Raw genomic sequence first — 22,182 nt, forward strand, 5'->3', positions numbered from 1 at the left:
CAGCGATTCAAAATGGTGAGCGTAATTCAAATGGGCCTGGTTTTTTCCCTGCAGCCATCGAGCTTCATCCCAGGGTCTCTGTCGGATAAAGGGGGTGACTGTGCTGTTGGGGAGAGACGTGAGAATGGCCTTGGAGTCACCTGTCTCAGTGCTCAGCACAGCACCCCAAGGGCCAGAGCTGCTACGGGGGGCTCCCAGAAGGACCCCACTGAGACACGGCTTGTCTAACGGACTAGCCCCTGGTGGGGAACACACCAGGGCTCAGACGTTGTGGAGTTTATTTCTCACTCTGTTACCAAGTTGCTAGGTGATCTCTGGAAAAACCTCCCTGGGCCCTGATGCTCCTGCCTGAAAGTGGCTCGGACCCAGCAGGCGCCCCACTGAGATCCAGGGCCCTGAGCAGCACGGAATGCACCTGGACTGCTTTCCCCAGAGCACTGCGCTAACGGGTGGGATTTACAGGGAGGTATAACATCTGGATCCCGCATCCAAGGTGGAGACATAGCCCACATTTTTAAAATTAATAAAATTTCAGGCGTCAATATAAGGTGCCACCTAAATGGTACACGCTGCAGCTACTCCAGGGCCCCAGAGGAGGGAGAGGATGGGTAATTCACGAGTTTCCTTAATCTCTCTGACCCCACGTTTCCTCATTTGTAAAACAGGGCTAGCCACAGTCACCCCCCACCCTGATCCGGCTGCAGCGAGACTGAAGAGGAAGCTTAGCGAGGTGCCAGGTACATGGCGATGCTACTGTATCAGAAGATGTCCCCGAGGCTGGAGCGGGTGAAGAGGTTCTGGGGTTGGTGGTCGCTGGGTGGGCCCTACAGGCAGGTGTGGCTCAGAGCTGTGGGGGGCTGGAGGCAGACACTGTGTATGTGGGCGCAGGTGAGAAACGCATCACAAACCAGCTGGGCAGGCGGAGGCGGAGGAGTCGGGGGACTGCAGCAGGAGAGAAGGGCGCCGGGACCGCGGAGGAAAGCCTGGCCGCCAGGGAGGAGCCGCTGGGCTTTATTCCCGAGGGCAAGGGGCAGTCCCTGAAGGCTCTGAGGAGGGAGGTGACATGGTCAAAGGAGCATTTTAAGAGATTCACCTGGCAAGAAGATAGAGAATGGCTGGTAAGGTGAGCCCGGAAGGAGTGAGACCGAACAGAAGATGAATGAAACCAACCAGCTGGGGGATGCTGGAGACCCGGTTAGGGCGACGGCCAGAGGGCCAGGGCCGAGGAGGCCGCGGGGCCACAGGGTCAGGGACATACGAAGACTTCAGGTACAGGCTGAGGGGAGGGTCCAGACTTGAAGATTTTGTCACCTGAGACCACTGACAGGAGAAGATAATGAGTCTGCACGGCCACTTCAGGCTTTACATACCAGCAATAAACCCAACCGGAGTGAGCGGTCTGAGATCCTTCGGTGATGCCCGGCGTGAAAGGTCTCGCGCAGTTCCGCCACCCGCCACCCCCGCTGCTCAAAGCCACCGCGGCAACGATGAACTTAAGCTTCGGAAGAGATCAGGGCTTACGTTTTAGAGGCTGTCTGAAGATGTGAAAGAAAAGCCCTGAAAGCAGATCTAGTCGCCGGGGAGAGGGCACAGAGTGAGAAGAACCACTGGCCAAGCGGTGAGCCTTGGGAGACAGACACACGGAAGCCTCCAGGGGAGGCTGAGGAACACGCGGGCAGCAGTCCAGTCACAGATGCCAGCTGGGGGCAACGGTTCAGGAGAAAGGGCGTTTTCAAAGCGCTGCACTCGGCCTCTAGAGGAAAGGCAGGGTCAGGGCTGAAAGAGCCGCTGCATTTGCTGGTGACCTCAGGCTGTTCAGTGGAGCGAGGGACGGAGGGCAGGCACCATCTCACACCAGCTCGGAGGGAAGAGTACGTTTCTCACGGAAGTTCTACGACATTAGGAGAAGAATTTCTTTCTTCTCAGTCACAGAACAGAGGCCGCTTGTGGTACAGCTGTGAAATCCAGCCCAGGACCACATACTCAGGGCTCTTATTAGAGAAGTTTTCCAGAGTTGATGCTCTGAGGCGGCTCTGAAGAAGCCTGCAGGCGTGGATAATGGAGCACAGAGGATCCTGGGTTTGGAGACGGGGCCTGCTCTGAACCTCACTGGCCTTCAGCTTTCTCAGTTGCGAGACGGGAATCACGTCTCCTGCTCTGCCTGCTGTCTAGGAACATCACCGGCACCCACGGAAGAAGCCTGGAAATGCTCTCTCCAGACCATGACGTGCTAGACCAGTGTGAAAGTGCCGTTCTTGCTGACTCTACCACCTGCTTTTAGAATGCAACTGAGCATATCACTAAGACCGCATGCTTCAATTTCCACTGACACCAAAGAGAATTGTTGGGGGACACAAGGTCTTGGAAGTCCCCCAAGGAAAGGGGTGAGCTGCCTTGAGGGGGCTGGGCAAGGTGACACTGCCATGGATGACGGCCGGTGGGAAGGAAAATTCATCGTTTTCTAGTGGAAAATACCTCCGAGTATAAGTGATATGGTCATGCACCACTTAACAGCTAGAAACTAAAGCTCACACATTATGGCGGGCAGGATTTCTAGAAACGGCCCCCAAGGTCACGTGAAGGTGACGAACTATCACTCCCACAACTTTGGTAGGATGCACAGTGTGGCTGACTGGACAGGGAGAGCCAGCTGGGTCTGCTCTAATCACATGAGCCCTTGAGCAGAGAGCTTTCTCCAGTTGGTAGAGTCAGAAACCCAAAGCATGAGAATCCATGGCATGATGCTGCAGATTTGAAGGCTACCTGCACAGGAAGACGGGCAGTGCCTAGGAGCTGAGAGCAGCTCCCAGATGAAGACAAGCAAGAAAACGGGGACCTTGCTGCTATGACTGCAGGGACCTGAATTCTGCCAATTACAGGCACAAGCTCAGAAGGGGACGCAGGTCTCCACATGGGACACAGCAGGCCAACTCCCAGATTTCAGCCTGTGAGATTCTGAGCAGACAACACAGCTGTTCCATCTGGGGCTTTGACCTACACAGCTGTGAGATGAATGTGTGCTGTTTAAAGCCATTAAATTTGCAATAATTTGTTGCAACAGCAACAGAAAACAAATGTACACACCACTGGCTGCCACCTACCACATGTTTTACATGGTCAGTCTTCTCCCCACTCCTGCTAGTTACACTCTCAGGCATTAAAACTGTTGCCAGCCATGCAGTCGTGGTGCTAATAGCGATAATAAATACGTAACTTTTTATAGCTACACAGGCTCACACTTATTAGTGCTAACTATGTGCCAGACACTATCCAAAACATGTTAGGTCAACTAACTTGTTTAATCCTCACAACAACCCTAAGATGCATGCACTATTGTCAGGTTCATTTTACAGATGAGGAAACTGAGGTATGGAAAGATTCAGTTCCTTGCTCAAGATCTCACAGCTCATAAGGGGCAGAGCTGGGATGCCAATTCCAACAGGTGGCCCCCAGGTTTTGGGTTTTTGTGCATATGCCACCAAGACTTCACTAGCATCCACTTACCACTTTGCAGAAGATGTGAACAAGTAAAACCACATTTATGGCAAAAGATACCTGCTATGCTGGCAGTGGACAGCAGTACAGTACCCCCACCCAGCGCCTGAATTCTTTATCTAATGGGCATTTCGGGGGTCCGCTCCACGGTCTCTGTCGGCACAGGGCGCTGTACTTGCCTATCGGTGAGAGGTTCCAGCTTGAAGATGTGCACCGTCTCGGTGTTGCTTGAGGCACAGAGGAATTGTGAGTCCATACTGAAGACGAGAGAGCTGATTGTCACATACCTAGGGACATGGCAACACATGGGCTCATTAGCCAGAAAATGAGGGTCACTGCCTTAGAGCTCAAAGATCAGCTTTATATGAAAACTAAACGTATCTGAAGAAGGCTACGTATTCTAAAATCCCCTCAACCTTAGGCTAGTCATTATTTAGAAATTAACGCCAGAAGGAGTCATAAAAGGGCATGTTCACAGGTGAGAAGGAACAAGGGAGGGCCCTTCCTCAGTCAGCTGGAGGGAGGAATTGCTCTTTACAGTCATCTCGGGACCTCCCGGCTGCTCTGTGCACCAATACTGCTGCAAACCCCACAGCTGTAAGATCCCAAACAATCACACTTCACATCACCCTCTGTTTCCACGGAAGAAATTGTTCTTGGTTCGTGACCCCCTAGCTCTCTCATTTCCCCTCTGCCAGCCACTGATGCACACATCAAAAAAGGCCCCTCCTAAACCTGCTTACAATTGTGCCTAAGAGTCTCCCCCCGAGTGCCTCTTTGTTGCTCAGATGTGGCCTCTCTCTCTCTCTAAGCCACCTTGGCAGGTGAACTCGCTGCCCTACCCCCTACGTGGGACCTGACGCCCAGGGGTGTAAATCTCCCTGGCAATGCAGGATATAACTCCCGGAGATGAATCGGGACCTGACATTGTGGGATTGAGAATGTCTTCTTGACCAAAAGGGGGATGCAAAATGAAATGAAATCAAGTCTTAGTGGCTGAGAGACTCCAACTGGAGCTGAGAGGTCACTCTGGTGGACATTCTTACGCACTACGCAGATAACCCTTTTTAGTATTAATGCAGTGGAATAGCTAGAAGTAAACAACTGAAACTATCAAACTATAACCCAGTAGCCTTGACTCTTGAAGATGATTATATAGCAATGTAGCTTACAAGAGGTGACAGTGTGATTGTGAAAGCCTTGGGGATCACACTCCCCTTATCCAGTGTATGAATGGACGAGTAGAAAAATAGGGACAAAAAAACTAAATGAAAAATGGGGGGGGGGATGATTTTGGTGTTCTTTCTTACTTTTATTTTTTATTCTTATTTTTACTTTTTCTGGTACAAGGAAAATGTTCAAAAAATAGATTGGGGTGATAAATGTACAACTATATGATGGTACTGTGAACAACTGATTGTACACCTTGGATGACTGTATGATATGTGAATATATCTCAACAAAATTGAATTTTAAAAAAAGTAAATGTAAAGGAAAGACTCCCATGCATATAAAAGCTGAATGAATTCATCACTGGCACACCTGCACTACAAAAAAAAAGAAACCCCAAAACAACAAAAACTCAGGGAACTTCTTCAATAATGGACATCTTCAAAATACCTACATCTAATATAATTATAATAATAATGTTTCATCAATTGTAAAACAGGTACCACACTACTGCAAAATGTTAATAATAGGGAAAACTAAGTGTGTATGTGTGGAGGGAGGGGTATATGGGAATTTCATACTTTTTGTGTGATTTTTCTGTAAACCTACAACTGCTCTAATAAAATCAATTATTAAAAAAAAAGGCCCCTCTTGGCTGAATTCCCTGTTCAAACAGCATCCATGCTCTCGGTTTTACTAAGCACTCGTGGAGCCTCCAAGGCAGTTACCTGAGAAAGTACAGTTATACTTCCTCTAGGTGAGAGGCGGGCACACCCGGCCTCTCCTCGGGCTGCCAGGGTCCACTGCAGGGCTCCTGAGGGTATGTTACAGTGGGTTTTACATTGAACACAGACCTTTTCATTCCCCTCCGAAACTCATAGAGCTTTTGCCCGTCAGGTACAGAGAACACCCGGATGACCGTGCCCTGGAGAAGAAAACAGATGGACATTCTGTAACTATGAAAGGCTTCACACAGAGGCCCCTCTAGAGAGAGGTTTGTTCTATTGCTTTTGAACATCTGTCTCTGAGGAGGAAACACAAAGTGTTGCTCATGGAGGCTTTTCTTTTGTGTGTAGATGTGCCCCAAAAGCATTTCTTAGAGCATGTGCAAGTAACCTCCTCCCTCCTCCCTTCCCACCCCGGCCCAAGGCTTGTGTGTCTGTGTGCACACGCCTGTGTGCGTGTGTGTTGCGCTCAAAGGGCTCTGCCTTCTGAGAACATCCCATCGCTGCCTGTCAAAATACATCTGCTTTTCATGGCATTTGAAATTCAACTGGATCACCTTGCCTGATTATTCTCCCCTGCTAGGCACAAAGCCTTTTGTTCATACTGTGTTTATGAAACGTAGCCTCTCGCTGTATCTACGGGGCATTTGCAGATGCATTTCTTAACAAGGCCTCAGTTTTTGTGCAGAGTATCTTGCACAGTGTCGGCCCTGGGTCTGCTGAATTAACCGATGAACGACCTGCAGGGGTCGTTCTGAAACATGTTCTCAGTGGGCCCAAGATGGCTTAGTCCTCGTATCACCAGTGTTGGGCCATCGGGTCTTTGGGCACGGCGGGAACTGTCCAGCAACACCCCCGACAGGTGCAGACGGTGCCAGGACGCACTCACTTTTTCAGATGCGCTGGCTAGTTTGGAGCCCGAGGAGTTGAAGGTGATGGCAGCCAGCGTCCCCTCGTGGGCAGCAATAGTGCAGACGGTTTTCTGTTGGTAAAAAGAAAAAATGGCTACTGATGCCAGGAGGAAGGAAGATGGCTTTCGTCTCCCCCTCATTTCTTTCCTTCTGAGACACACTCTTTCCTCTGCTGGGCTCCCTTGGTCTCTCCCTCTTTCCACAAGACCATCTGCATGGAAGCTGTACATTGTTTTCCGGTGCATCGAGACTTGGCCTCCAGAACCACTCCACTCCTATCCCTTCCCTGCTCCCAGGAGGTGGTGACGCCATCGCGGCTCTCCCTCGTACATCCTTAGGGGACTTCCCAAGGCAATCCTGGCCCGTCCTGTGCAGCCACAGAGGCCAGAGGACAGGAAACGAGAAGCAGCTGCATTCTGCCTTGGGCCATGACACGTGCAGTGTGACAGGCGCAGGGCGACACATTCAACCAGACAGCCCTCAGCTGGCAAGCATTTTCCATTACACACAGACGTCTGCCTGCAGCTGGCACTCTGCCTCGCCAGCATGCTTCCTGATAGCCAGCCCCGAGCAAGTGCCATTGATAACCGGGCATCACCCTCTCCTCCACACCCACCCGCTGTGGCCAGAACCACCCCCGGCCCTGGGTTGTTCCCACCTCTGCGCCCCATCCCACCCCAACAGGGCCTGCTTCTCACGTTCCAGGGGCCACAGGGCCATGGTGGGTGGGCTGGGTCACATCCGGATCACCATCAACTTACCAGGGAGTGTCCATCAAAAAGCACAATCTCCCCTGTCGTCAGGCTTCCAGGATAGGCCAAGTAAGAATTGGAATGGTTGATAGAGAGGGCACATAAACCTGGCAAGGAAGACACAGGAGATGAAAAGCCAGTGTCCATGGAGAGAAAACGCAGGTGAGAAAGGGCATCTGTAAACAGTACGACCACAGTGACACCTACTGGGCAGTGGGGGAACGGCTTTGTAGACATTTATTTCCCATTGATGATTTTAGCTAAAGGAAATAAAGGTCAATTTGCAGGGGAAAAAGCTCCTGATTTCACACTGGTCATGTCCTTTCTGCAACTAAGCAATCACAGTTTAGAATATTAAAAATGCTCTTCTTCACATTTTCGCCAAGGGCTCTAAACAACAGCTGCTTCTCTTCCAACTCCATTACCCAGTAGGGATACAGGAGACCTTATTCATAACGGAAATAATTATTTCCATTGTCCAAAGGCTTTTCTGGTGTGTTGGCAGGTGAATACATAAAATTGGCCAGTAATTTCAATTTGGGGAAAAGGAGATGGGAAGCAAAGGTCCCATTTAGAAATCGCTCATTTCTGAGCCATATATCCTGCCTTGATAAGGGAAATGGGTGCCTCCAAAGGTGGAAGCTCATTTAAGGTCTGTGTTGGCAGCTAAGACGGTGTGCCTAGCCATGAAAAAAGCTAAACAAAGTGGACAGTGTGAATTTAAGGTGCTTCAACATTCTGGAAGAGTAACCAGCCAATCACACTAGTGAACTGACATAAGCAGTTTTATTTACAAGGGGATTTAAGGGGGGAGGAAGGGTTATCTCAACAGCCTTTAAATAAAGGATTTTCGCAACAATGATTTAGATTAATAAAGGTATATATGATAGAGCCAAAGCACTCACCAGAGTAGGAGCTTCGAGAAAACTATGCAAGAGAGACATCTTTTTAAATAAAAAGGTAACTGACTTCTTTCTTATGTTAGTATGTTAAATGGGTTGTTTATATAAAAATAAAGGAAAAAATTTGGATCAGGCTAAAACATGCCCTACCTTATCAGAGAGAAATAATCAAACATTTAGAATTGGAACCAAGGCCCCACCTTCTCATGGCTTTGTCAAGTACACCGCCAGGGCTGCACCCTTATTAGCCACACAGACCTATAGGAGGAAAGTGACTGGGCCCCGAAACCTTCACTGCACACTCTGGCACCCCTGCACCCCCTCGCACATACAAGATCACTCCTGGCCCTGATCTTAGAAGAGACTACTCATACCTTCCCAGTTATGCTCTGGGAACCCCAGTTCCGCATCTCATCTGAGTTCTTTGCAATCCAAATGTAATTTCAAGAACAGCTAGGCAGGCAGAAGGCATTCTGGTCTTGGGAAACTGGGGAGGGAAGACAATCAGGAGGTCAGGTTGACTCCCGTGATGGGTTCCCATGGTGTAGTTAGTGGGAAAGATGTTAGATACAATTGGCAACTGTGGAAGAACTTGAGTGCCAAACTAAAGAATTAAGATCTTAAAATGCAAATATCGTGGGTAACTACTGAAGGTTTCTGAGCACATATGTTTGAAAAAGGGTGGTGTTAATCAAAATCACAATGAGAAACCACTTTACACCTACTAGGATGGGTAGGATAAAAAAGAAGGGTTAAAACAAGTGTCGGTGATGCTGTGACAAAATCACAATCCTCGTGCTGCTGGTGGGAATGTAAAATGTTGCAGCGCTTTGGGAAAGAGTCTTACAGCTCCTCAAAAGGTTAAACAGAGTGTTACCATATGACCCAGCAATTCCATTCCCAGATATACACCCAAGAGAACAGAAAACGTATGTCTACCTCCAAAATCGTAAATGAATGTCCACAGCAGCATTATTCATAATAGCAAAAAGGTAGAACCAACCCAAATGTCCATCAACCAGTGAAGAGATAAACAAAATGTGGTATGTCCTTACAATGGAATATTTAAAGCACTGATACACGCTACGAAATAGATGAGGCTTGAAAACGTTATGCTAAGTGAAAGAAGGCAGACCAAAAAGGTCACCTATTGTATGATTCTATTTATCTAAAATATCCAGAATCTATAGTGACAGTAAGTAGATTAGGGGTTGTCTAGGGTTGAGGGGATGGGGAAATTGGGGGATGACGGCTAAAAGGTGTAGGGTTGCTTTCTGGGATAATGACAATGTTCTAAAATTGGTTGTGGTGATAGTAGCACAACTTTCTGCCTATACTAAAAACCACTGAACTATACACCTTAAGTGAGTGAACTGTATAGTATATGAATAATATCTTGGTAAAGCTGTTAAAATAAAAAGGCAGTGCTTTAAGAATATTTATCTGGCAGAGATGGCTGGGGACCTGACCACCTGCTGTGTAACTCTGGCTGAGTTCTTTGTGGCCCGGAAGGGGGTCCTGATGATCTAGGGGTCCACCCAGCTTTAACACTCCAAGTTGCCAAGTCTTCATTTACCTACTTCCTCCCTCTGAAAATACTGGGGCACATCTTTGTGTCAGAGACAGCCAGGAGGTCTTTAAGCAGAAGCCCTGGGGCAAACTCTTCCAGTTATCTTTTAGATTGGTTAAAATGTACATATCCAGAAAGGAATAAAGGCTTATACCTAATACAAATTAGATGACACTCGATTCTAACAAAGAGGGACAGAGGAGAATGGCAAGGGCAGGTCCTCACCCTGACACATACCCTATATTTGATGGTTTTGCTTCAGGACTTGCTCCTATGCCACTCCATAGAAATTTAGCCAAGCATCCTGCACGCCGACTCTGGATGTGCAATGAAGATCCTTGGAAAGGCTTACCACGATTCCATCTATTTCTTATTGTCCAAGTCTCAGACAAAATCAACCGGCTACAGGAATGTACCTTGTGAAACACCCAGGGAAAGCAGGAAGATTTTTTTCCAGGCTTTCTCATTCTATCAGTGCCCTGTCCCCACTGCAGCTGTCACACCAACTTTATTTTTGGAAGGAAATGGGCTTTTTCTTTACTGTTATCTTATAGCATAAAAGTGATGCCATAGAAAACATAAAGAAAGGGAAGAAAGTCACCCACAAGCTAACACCCCTACTCTTGATGTTGGGGCATCTTTTCTTCCAGTGTCTTTCTATATGGGAGTTAGGTTTTGATGTGGCTTTTGGACTTGTTTTAGACTCGACACATAGTTCCATAAATCATCGGCGGCTATAATTTCACTGCCATGGTTTGGCTGTAATTCTTCTACAGCTGGAAGAGAAGTGCCTGGTATCGATTCAAGAGCCAATGTCATCATCAGCTGGAAACAGAAGGAAAGTCTATGATTCTAAGTCATTCTCAGCTTGGTTTTTATAGTATTACATGTCAAACTCAAAGGCAGTTAACAGCGATTTCTAAAATACAGTTCCCTCTGAATTGGCTATCATCTCAAAATGTTTTCCAATTTTCGAAAATAAAAAGGAAAGAAATGTTCTCTGTACTGCAAATGCTCTATACTACGACAAATGACAGAGTTTTACCTGACCTGTGTTACCACTGTCAAAAAGAGGACTTGCTGGGGAGGAAACCACTCTTTTGTTCTATTAAACACATGGCTATGTGGCTGCTCCCCCAACATTGCAAAAGAGCCTGAAAGCCTGTGAACTACCTGAGTTCTGCAGTTGGGAGATCTTTTATGGAGATTTCCACCCTCAACTGCTCAGTGCACTGACTGCTGTGCTAGCAGGAAATTAACTTTGAGCCCTGTCTGGCCCAAGCTCTTTAAAGGAAATGGCCTGCAATCCTTGACACAACAGGAATGGGCATGACACAAACATAGACAAAAGGAAGGAAATTTACAGCTGCATTAGCTACTGAGCATGATGCAACGGCAGAACTCTGCATAGCTAATTTGTTTGGCACTCATCAAGTCAAAATACATCCAGAATTTTGTGTGTTAAAGCCAATTAGACAAGTGATTCTGTCGTCCTTGTGTACCCACTATGGACTTAGAAAATTCAGAGACAGTTTTTGTCTTATGTTTTCCTATAAAAAATAAAACTAGAGAGTGAGAACCAATAAAGGAGACACTTGGCATCTGAGGCTTCTAAACCCATGACTTTGAAAGTTCACTGTCCTCTGAAGGGCCTGGAGTGAGGAAATGGTCATGTCACTGAAACACAGGTTGACCTGCGGGACGCTGTCCCCAGGGTGGAGGCTGGGCGCTGAGTGAGCCCAGCTGACCGTCCCGCACCGGCAGGGCAAATGCTTTGCTCTCATTTACTCCACAGACTTCAGTTAAACCTCACTACAAAAACCCTGTGGGGTAAAAATTATCATCTCCATTTTACTGAAGAAGAAGGTGAGATAACTATAAGGTGAGGTGATAATTATACATTTGAGGACTTGCAAAGGTCTTGGGCTCTCTCTCCAAAGAATGTCAACGGAGTAATATGACACATTTAGGTCAACCCTCCCCTGGTTTTCCAGAAAGAAAGGCTAAATCTAGCTCTGAATCCATTCAGAATGTTCATCAGAGACAATGAGAAACCCTTCCATTGTTTCTTATTTATTCCTGAGATAAAAATCATTCCATTTACAAACAAGACACATTCTCTCTAACATAAAACACAATTAGCCCCACACTTTTAAACCTTATTTTCTCCTTGTTTAAGCTGAAGAAAAGGTGAGGCAACCAGTGAGTTTCCTAAGCTGAGAAAAGCAACTGCATTTGCTAAAAAATAAAAGTAAATGGGAAGAAACTTCGCATTTCCCACAGGAACAGTGCCTCATTCCCGAGGGAAGCAACATCCTCCTGCCTGAGGTGTCTGGGTGCCTGACGGGAGCTGAGGGAGGGAAGCTGACGGCCGCGCTGACCCACAGACCCCCCGCTTTGGAGAGGGCACTGAGCCTGCTCAGCTCCCCTCTTTTCAAAGGAACAGAGGCCAGAGGCAGCTTTTTGCTTTCTGCCTGCGTGGAGGTCCCCTCCCTCCCCGAATCCGCCAGGGCCCAGCACGGCCCATGCCCCTCCGGAGGGCTCAGCTCCCCGGGCACTTCTCGCCTCCCAACAGAGGAGCCCACTTCGCTTCCATGCGGGGCTCCAGCTCCACCAAAGGCCGCTGGCACACCTGTCTCCCGCGCCTCCTACAGAGCATCCTGTCTCCCGGTGTCTGGCTCGATTTGAGGTTCCTGATGGGTAGTTTCCTGTCTATACCTGATGGAGCCTGCTAAGGTGCCAGGCACATAGTAGGTCTCCAACAGATACTTTTCCAGATTATTTCAACCTCTCATTCCTAAAACAAAACACTCACCACCACCACCCCCTAGCTCCCTCATGTAGCATCTTCCATTTTGTGAAATCTGTTCAAAGTCATTATCTCACAGAACTTTCTAACAGCCCTAACTGCTTTGTTCTTTAAAAACATCATTTTGTCTTAGCTGAAACTTTAAAGCCCAGAAATCAACAGCAAAGTGCCATCTATGTAACTGAGGTACAGAGGGGGAAATGAGGCACAGGAAATATTTACTGCATGGCGGGCCCTGTATTGGTCACTTTCACTAACATCTTGTTTAATTCCCAGCTGATCCTGTGAGACAGGTATTATTATTCCATTTCACAGATCAGGACACTGAGGCTCAAAGAGTCTAGGTGACTTGCCCTGGGCCACATGCATCTTGAAATGCATTGAAAGTTAAAGAATTAGGAAACTACAGGACATAATGAAAGCATTTCATAAACTCTACTGTAAACTGTAGTGGTCATTTAATGATACTGAATTGGAATACAATTAACAAATATTAATCAGAATCATTAGATACAGAAATTGTTCTAAGGTGATGACTACCCATTCTACCACACAATGAAGGACTTCCTTTTCTTTATATCTACCTCAATGAATTCATAGAACATCATCATCTGCTATTTCAATCTGAAAAGTCCAAACTAATCCCATTTATAAATACCAGAACTTTATTACATGGTGAAGCCCAACATCCTATCATATATATCATCCAAATAGAGAGATTTCCTTGTAAATGTCAGAAAACACATTCTTTAAGGTTCTGGTCACCTTTCTTCTAGGCATGCAGACACATCAAATTAAAACCTGTTTTAATTATTACACCTACTCCCTACTGAAGAAGCACAAAAAATAATTAGGGTAAACACCCTTCAACCTCACATGCATGAAATCTCCTGCCTGTCTAGCTTAAATGATTTGACATGTATGCTGAGAATGGGTCTCAGATGAAGGGAGTTTATCTAAGGCTGCAGTGGTGACCACCCAGCCCTCCTGCAGGACGCATAGCCTGATATAATCTGCCATCATTAAAACAGGGCTTCAAGGAAAACACCTCTATGACTTATAAAGCATAAACACTGCTTCAGGTTTTCAATTTAGGTGGGAATAAGAGCTTGTGAAAGGAGCATGAGGTTTCGGGGCATCTATTTTGTTTCTGGAGCTTACCTGTTGGGTTGGCAGGAATATCCAGAATGGTCTTCAAGAGCTTCATGTCTTTAATGTTGTGTATGTAAATGGACTCCTCCAGGCAAACCAGCAGCCTCTGTAATCACACAGACTCGTCAGTCTACTGGACTAATTCCTTGGAAATGCAAATCCAAACCCACATCACTCATCTTTCTTATGAAGACCTAACCTGATTCTAATCCTAAAGGAGAGAATTTTGAGGATGCAATTTGAAGATGATGCTTATGTACGCATACATACAATTATTCACGTAAACAAACGCATAAATAAAGAATTTTATTTTGAAATTGAGACTTCTTCCTCCTCCTCATCATCTTTTTTTAAAAAAAATTCCCCTTCGCTTAGAACAGGGAATCTGGAATACTTCCTGATCAGATTCCCTTTGCCATTTAACACAATTTTGGGTAATCATTTTGATTCGTATTCCCATCTGACAGGCTCCTGTCAAAGCCCTTAAGAAAGGTCTCCTTCTTATACAGATGTGGGTTTCTTCTGTCTTTATCATCAAATCTTACTTCTTTCCATTCAAACTCTCCTCCAGCCCTGGCAAAGGGAATTCAAGGAGCCCTTCATCCTCATCTTACACCTCATCCACGTGCCCCGCATGCCCTGGCAGCAACCCTGTTACTCAGCCCCCCTCTCTGGAAGCTCTTTCCCCAGTGATGGAGACCCTTCCCTTCCTTCTCAAATGACAGCTCGTCAGGTGTAGAGCCTCTTTCCAACGGCAGTGCTCTCGGCCAAGTGAAAAGAGGTCACGAGGTGTTACTGTGTTGGGTGTTGAAAGGAATATAATGCTTTAGCCCACCTGAGTGATACCCCACAAAAAGCCATATTCTTTTAATCCAGTCTTGTGGGGGCAGACTTATTGGGGTAGGATCTTTTGGTTAGGTTGTTTCCATGGAGATGTGACCCACCCAATTGTGTGTGGGACATTTTGATTAGATTATTTCCATGGAGATGTGACCCTGCCCATTCACAGTGGGTCTTCATTAGTTTACTGGCATCCTCTATGAGAGGATAAAAGAGAGAGACATTTTGAGGAAAGCTAAGAGCCGACACAGACCCAGACATTTGGAGACGCTAAACTAAAGATGAAGCCCAGAGTTTGCCCCAGAGAAACTAAGTGAGAACCCATAGATGCTTAAGGAAAAAGCCACTGGAATCAGAAGCTGAAAGCAATGCAACCCAGGAGCAAAGGACCAGCAGAGGCCAGCCACGTGCCTTCCCAGCTGACAGAGGTGTTCCAGATGCCATTGGCCTTTTCCTCAGAGAAGAGCTACTTCTTGATGCATTAATTTGGACATTCTCGTGGTCTTAGAACTGTAAATTTGTGAATTGATAAACCCCCATTGTAAAAGCCAATCCATTTCTGGTATATTGCATTTCCGGCAGCTTTATCAAACCAGAACGGTGTGCTTCTGGAACAAACATGACCCTTGGAATTGCTTTCTTTAATAATCAGCTCTCAGTCCCAGCAGACTGGGGTCTTACCTTAAACTCGGTGCCTTCCCTGACACTTTGGTGCGCATCCATTTTTCTAGGTTTTATAATAAATAACTCCTTTGATTTATTACAAAATATATTTATAGCTTCTTCCCTTGAGCATTATCAATTTAGCGCTGGAGGCTTTGGAGCCAATCAACCTCCATCTGTATAACAAGCGTCCTTGGAGCAGATGGTTAAAGAACTGTGTTTACATATCCAAATACATCTGGTTTATTGCCCACAAAATACACTTCCTCAGTTAGATAAAATGGGGATAACATCAATTTAAAAGGAAAAATACCAGGTAGGAAGTATTCTTCCTTTCTATATACTTACAGGAAAATATAGATTTTGTATTCTCATGATTCCCCACATAAATCTTTAACTTGGATTATTTTTTTTTTAAAGGAACTCCGCTGTCCAGAGGACTCATGAAAAGGTGGGCTGACCACCATGGAGCAGGAAGTGCTGCCTCTTCCCCTCTTTTCATCCCCTCTGGGGGGGCAGCAGGGCCTGCGGGACCTCAGTGCACCCACACCTGGTTAGGAGAGGCTGCAGCAGTCATCTAATATTTATTTTCTAGAATCAAAAGTTATATCCCAAACCTGAATGTTTTAAGGAAAGCAAACCTAAAAGTCTTCCCATACATGTTTCAATTCATCTGCTTACGAGAAGAAATGCTAAAGGATGTAAGAACTGTGAGATGTGGCTTCCAATTAGCTTTGCCATTAATTGCTGAGTAGTTGTAGGTGTGTACAAGTTTGTATATATTATTATGTTCCCCAGAAAAAGCCATATTCTTTGATGCAATCTTGTGTGGGCAGATGTATTGGTGTTGATTAGATTGTAATTCTTTGACTGAGTGTTTTCATGGAGATATGACCCACCCAAATGTAGGTGATAACTCTGATTGGATAATTTCCATGGAGGTGTGGCCCTGCCCATTCAGCCTTGATTAGTTTACAAGAGCACTATATAAGCTCTGACAGAAGGAGCGAGCTTGCTACAGCCAAGAGGGACACTTTGAAGAACACACAGGAGCTGAGAGAATAGCTGCAGCTGAGAGATATTTTGAGGATGGCTGTTGGAGCTGACACTGACATTTTGAAGAATGCCATTTTGAGACAACCTGGGAGTGGGCAGACGCCAGCCACGTGCCTTCCCAGCTAACAGAGGTTTTCTGGATGCCAATGGTCTTTCTCCAGTGAAGGTACCCTTTGTTGATGCCTTACCTTGGACATTTTATGGCCTTAAGACTGCAACTTTTTAACCAAATTACCCCCCTTTATAAAAGCTGATCAATTTCTGGTGTTTTGCATAAGGCAGTATTAGCAAACTGGAACACAGGTGTGTTGATATTGTTTGGCAGGTGGGGGAGGAGAGCCTTAAAGTTAATGAGTATTATTGAGAGGAGGGCTGACACCAAAGGTTAACTAGACTCAGACCCTGGAACTATCCTTCCTTTCCCCATTTGCTAATGAACATATCAGAGTAAGGGAGAAGTTATACTAAATACAATAGATACTATTTGAGAATTCTGATCTTTGGTTAGAGTACAGAACATTTACCTCAACAATTTTAAAAAGATAACCAAGTGCTAAAAATAAAACAAAACAAAAACACAGATACTTCATCTTCATATTCTGGTTACTACTATGTGCAAAGATAAAAACTTCTGCAATGAAATTTAATGTGCTACTAACATATATCACATAAGGCGCTTAAGCAACAACTTTCACTTAAAAGCCTTCAATAGAAAACCCTCAAACTGTCTTTCCCTCCCTTGCCCAGAACCCGGGTTTCTTTTCTTCCTTATTCCTGCTAACGCCTTACCCCAATTCCCACATTCTATTTTTCAGGTTATTTTTGACCACACTGTTTTATATGGACTTAAAATGGATACTCAATCAAAATAGTTGATCAATTCAAAGAAAAAAAATTTCTTCCTTCTCATCAACTTAAGAAAGTACTTTCTTATTTGCTGAAAAAAAAAAAAAATTGATAGGCTCTGAACAGTTTAGACACAAAGAAGAAAAAAATCATCATCCTCAATGAATACAACAACCTCCACCTTCCTGAGAATATTGAATTGAGTTGACAGAGATGTACTGTCATACAAAGAATCTTTACATTGATTTATCTACTTAGGCAGCAGTCAGTCAGTAGACAGATATTACTGAGGATGTTTCAGGCCCTGCCTTATATTCCAGGTCTACAATAGTGATCAAAACAGACACAGCCCCTGCCATCATAGGATTGAAAATCCAGTAACTGCAGGGAAGCTCTGCGGATACCCTAAAGACTTATTTAACAAGAATTTATTTTTAAAGACACATTGCACATTCAAGATAAGAATAATCCTTCCTTCAACAAAGAGAACACTACAAGAAAGAGTCTTCAAGGATTAGCTGGGAAATGGAAACCTGGACGACTGGGAAAACCCAAGCAGACGGCAAGAGATGGGGCAATTTTACTGACTGCCCTCAGAACCGACCCGGGAGGACCCACTTTTTCCTCGGGAGTCTCATTCCCAGAAGCAGTACGACCAGCCTGCAGTGATGCCACCGTCTAGGGCTGAACCAGAACAGGGTGCCTCTGGGTTCAGGCCACCTGTGGGGGGGCCCCTGGATGCGCTTAGAGCCAGAGCTCCGACAGGTGCCTGCAGGTTCCAGCCTGCGCCAGGGGGAAAGTTCCAGTGGCCATAGTTCAAGAAAGAACACGAGGCAGACGGACCAGAGAAGACTCACCTTTAAGATAAGCGCATGGAGTAAAATCTCTTCACAATATTCCTATAAGCCCAGGCCTGAGTATTAAAGTCCTCTTTAAACTGTGATGCTTGTTCGTCTTTGGCTCAAATTAGCAGAAGCTGTGAAGCCCTGAGGGCTTTCCCACACTCACCTGCCGGTTCAGCCGTATGGACAAGATGTTGCTGGAGTAGCTGTAGTTACAGATCTCGGTGCCTTTCTTGAAGTGGTACACGTTCATTTGCCGTGGCTTGGTGTGGCTCACCACCACCACCAGGCTGCTGGAGAAGAGGCGCTCCACGATGTAGACATCTGGGATCTCGTCTGGGAGGGCAAGAGGCAGCGCCGTCACACGGGAGAAGGGTGTCAGTCTCAAAACACCAGGCACAGCTCACGCCAGTTTATGGAACTTTCTCAAAGTACTGCTTACTGGGTGCCCTCCGTTAGCGTGCATTTACAGTATTTCCCCCCCATGGTGGGACCGCCATCGTTTCCTGAGGTTACAGTTCTAACCCCTTTTCAGTTACCTAAAGTAAAGAAAACTCTTACGTAGGAGGGTGACTAGAACACAGAGCCAGGATTCTGAAAGCTTCTCCTGACACCCACTGGTTTCTGCACAGGTGGAATCACCCCTCTGGGGCACTGGGGTTCCATCGTTTGTTTTGAAGGTTTGGACAAAATATACCCTAAAGGGGGACCACAGTTGGGAGCCTTGGTTTTCAGATTTCCTCTTGATTCTGTGGCCAAGAGTGCTATCACCATGGGCCGAGAGTGACATAGTTGAACCTCTACTTGCTGTGCTCCCTGATCCTCCCTGGATTCCCTGTCCTGTTGCAACAATCTTGACCTGGGTATTATGACCAGGAAAATAATTCTGTACTCAGCAAGAAGGTACAGTAGAACACCTCCTGAGCATCTTGTGTCTTTCTGAGGACGTGCTTGTCATAGGCATGCCTTTCTTGTGCATGGACAAGTCCCGGAGGGAGTGACATGGGGCAGATGCAGAGCAAACTATCCATGAAAATGGAACACTAAAAATAAGATCTTACAAGTAAATTAGGAGCCCCAAATTTTATTTACCAAACCACTTTCTTTCCAGGAAATCCCAAGGCAGTGCATTCTTCACTATCATGCTGGCATAAACTATTACTTACCATGAGAAAATAAGAGAAGTAAATTTCTAAGCAGAATTATTTTTTTAAATGCAATTTTATTGAGATATATTCACATACCATACAATCATCCAAAGTGTACAATCAGTTGTTCACAGTATTATCATATAGCTGTGCATTCATCACAGAATTATTTTTAATATTTGCTGGAAGTATTTCAACATCTTTCATATGGACTGCATAAATAGGAGAGTACTGTTTTATTAAAAGAAAGAAAATACTTCTATGACTGATTAAATGTTACCAATAGCCTACAGTGCCAATATAATGGCAAAAAGAAATCTCAAATGACCTTTATAGTGTGACAATTAAAAATTGATGGCCGGGCCTATAGGTATACGGAAAAGTGTCAACAATATGATTTCAAACAAAGAGTTTCAGAACACAGAAAAAAGTTACCTAATCTATTGCCAAATCTTAATAAGGGCTTCATTGTGGGTTTTTTTTTTTTTTTTTTTAAGCAAGTGGAGACAATTTGTATTTAAATCTGAAAAATACTGACTCCTTAAGTTTGACAGTTAAGGGAGGGGAAAGCAGAAAGCTCAGTCACACTGCAGATTACAGTCTAGAGGGGGGATCTGGTGTCCCTGAGATCTCACACACACACTTACTGCTTCCATGGACTTGGTCCAGTTGCTCCACAGAACTCAAGGAAAACAGCTTATAACCGGCTTTGGTTCCAATTGCTAGGGATCTGCGGGAGAGAATGACGGCATGGGAATGGTTAACAGGTACTGTATTCCAATCACACCTCGGTCTGAAAATAGACACCCTTCCCTGTCCTCATGGGATACAGGGAAACCTACATACTCAGGAGCCTCGATACTTGATAACTTCCTAAATGATAAAGCACACCTTGTCAGGCAGACGGAGTAAAAGGGAAAAGGTCAAAGACAAAAATAAAACCGTGAAATGTTTTAGAGACGTGAACCTGAATGAGCTCTGTCATCAAACAAATGTCAAACCTCTCAAAGACCAAGCTTTCACTACTCAGCAGAAAGAAAAAACTGGAATGTTTAAGGATATTCATCTTAGTTCTACTCCCAAAATAATTAGGGATGATCCATTCATCTGAGAGGTGCATTACCGAGGGGCAAATTATTTTTATTTCCTGAGTGACATTTTTTTTCCTGATTAAAAAAGACACACATGTTCATAGTGGGCATTGGAGGTCATTAATAGGCAAAATTTAATAAATGCTTCCTTTCATCAGTTTAAAAGTCATGAAAATATCCCAGATACTTTATACCAGTAGCTCCCATCCCTAGATGTACATTAAACTCAACTGGGGAGTTGAAAGATAATTACCGATAACTGCCTATTCCCCCTCTCAACCCCAAGATTTATATTTAATTGGATTTTTTTTAATCCTTTAAGTTCTCTAATGTGCAGCAGGGTTGAGAACAAAACTATCATCAGAGTCAACCAAAACAACTTCGCAACTAAACATTTATGTGGGACAATTTTAGGCTACACTGCCTAAAAAAATCTGATCTCACTTTTCAACCCATAGATAAAGGCAAAGCGTGAACCCAGATTTCCTTGGCCTGGTGATGAAAACAAACTAGTCAACTTTGCTCAACAGCTGGGCTAGGGAATCCCAACCAGCTGTTTCCCATTTTGCCTTCAACACCTAAGTGGACCACAAAATCTGAAGCGGAACATGCACAGAGAAAGCAGTCTGCCCTGAGAACTTCCACCCTGGGAAAACAGGATGTTAGAGCTGACATGGATGCTTTAGTCCAACTTTCTCACTCAAAACAAATTTATGAAGAGGTGAGATTTGTTCTTCACAGGGAAGCACATACTAAAATAAGCAACTTACTACTACGAGCCTGGATGGCCAAGGCTCTTGTTTCACTAACCTGAAAATCAGAACACATGTTTTTTATTGGAATTTTTTTTTCTACCCAAACATTTGCTCTTCCCTGGGACACAGTGATAGGCAATGACAGTCAACTTTTAAGCAGCAAGGGTCCTGTCCCTTAATCTTCCAACTTGCTGAGTAGCCAAACTGGTATGTTAGACATTCGTATAGCACCAGCAGTGCAGTTAGAACTGGGGTTTGGCATCTGGAAACATGGTATTAACAATGACAAACAGCAACTGCAGAAGCAAGCCAGCAGCATCTTAAAACTTCAAAACAGACTCTTAGTGATGACTTTTTAAACTTTCTTCACATAAGCATTTTCACACAAATATAGACGCTTTTCATTGCAAACAGATTTGTAAAGCTTATAAGAAGAAACAATACTGTAACTAGAGTCTTACGTGATTAACCAAAAGAGCTAGCAGTTTAAAGTGATTTTGAACATAAGCCCTGCTTGCTCTTGGAGCAGAAGACTTTTACATTTGACAAAATGTGAGTGTGAACATTATTATGTTTTAAATGATTGATCAGTGGCCATAGAGGAATATTACTTTGAATCAAGGAATTCAGACTTTAGACTTATTTTATCCATAAGGCTTTCTGTAGGGAAAAAAAAAAATTCTTGTTACCTCTCATGGGAATAGGATTTGGGATATTAACATGTTACTAATTAAAGGAAAAGTGTGCCCAAAGTGTCTAACACAGTGCCGATCGTGAAGTATGAGTGTAGAATATAAGTAAAGCTTAGTTACTTTCACTCACCTTCTCCAGAAATACTGGATCCCAAACTCAGCCTGTTATAGAAAGAAAACACACAGATACTCCCAAATGTCTTCGGTAAGGGGCTTGACTTATTTTAAAATCCAATGTCATATCCTTTCATGGCTCAGAGCAACTGACTGTGACAAGAATTTTTATTTATAGGTGAGACAGAGCTGTCCAGCAGAGCCTCCATCCAAGAAAACAGAACTGACAGTTGGGACTAAAGAAATTAACTTTCAAAGCACCTACAGTTTTGAAAATAGCATTCTTATCTAATTGCTATTTGGGACTTCATATTATTTGATAACCAGAGTTAAAATTAACACCATTTTTTTTCAAACATAATTAACAATGCTACACAGCAGAATTCAGAGCAATTACTGCTAAAAAGCAAACAAACACCCCTCTTTAACCTATGTTCAGTTGAGAAGAAAATAACTCCTGGGCATTTCAACAGACATGCCATACCCTCTTACAAAATGTTTCTTACAAAACATCAGAATTTTATCTAGACCATCATTTCTTAAACTGCAGGTCTTAATCCACAAGTGGATCCTAAAAACAATTTCATGGGTCAGCAGATTTTTAAAAAAGAAATTGAAAACACCAGAGTGTAATTAATAAGTAAGGTAA

At 44.7% G+C, this 22,182-nt stretch overlaps 1 protein-coding gene across 1 annotated transcript in view; it reads right to left on the bottom strand.

Moving 5' to 3' along the window:
- WIPI1 (WD repeat domain, phosphoinositide interacting 1) overlaps positions 1-22,182 on the bottom strand; it is a 30,008-nt gene that overhangs the window by 6,342 nt on the left and 1,484 nt on the right. The window contains exons 2-8 of the mRNA XM_037810801.1: positions 19,529-19,611; positions 17,900-18,069; positions 13,496-13,592; positions 7,063-7,160; positions 6,280-6,372; positions 5,520-5,590; positions 3,675-3,782 (exon numbers count right to left, since the gene is read on the bottom strand). Of these exons, the coding sequence (XP_037666729.1) occupies positions 3,675-3,782; positions 5,520-5,590; positions 6,280-6,372; positions 7,063-7,160; positions 13,496-13,592; positions 17,900-18,069; positions 19,529-19,611 (720 nt within the window). The remainder of the gene's footprint in view (positions 1-3,674; positions 3,783-5,519; positions 5,591-6,279; positions 6,373-7,062; positions 7,161-13,495; positions 13,593-17,899; positions 18,070-19,528; positions 19,612-22,182) is intronic.

This window comes from Choloepus didactylus, chromosome 18, assembly GCF_015220235.1.
Source record: "Choloepus didactylus isolate mChoDid1 chromosome 18, mChoDid1.pri, whole genome shotgun sequence".
Taxonomy (NCBI): Eukaryota; Metazoa; Chordata; class Mammalia; order Pilosa; family Megalonychidae; genus Choloepus; species Choloepus didactylus.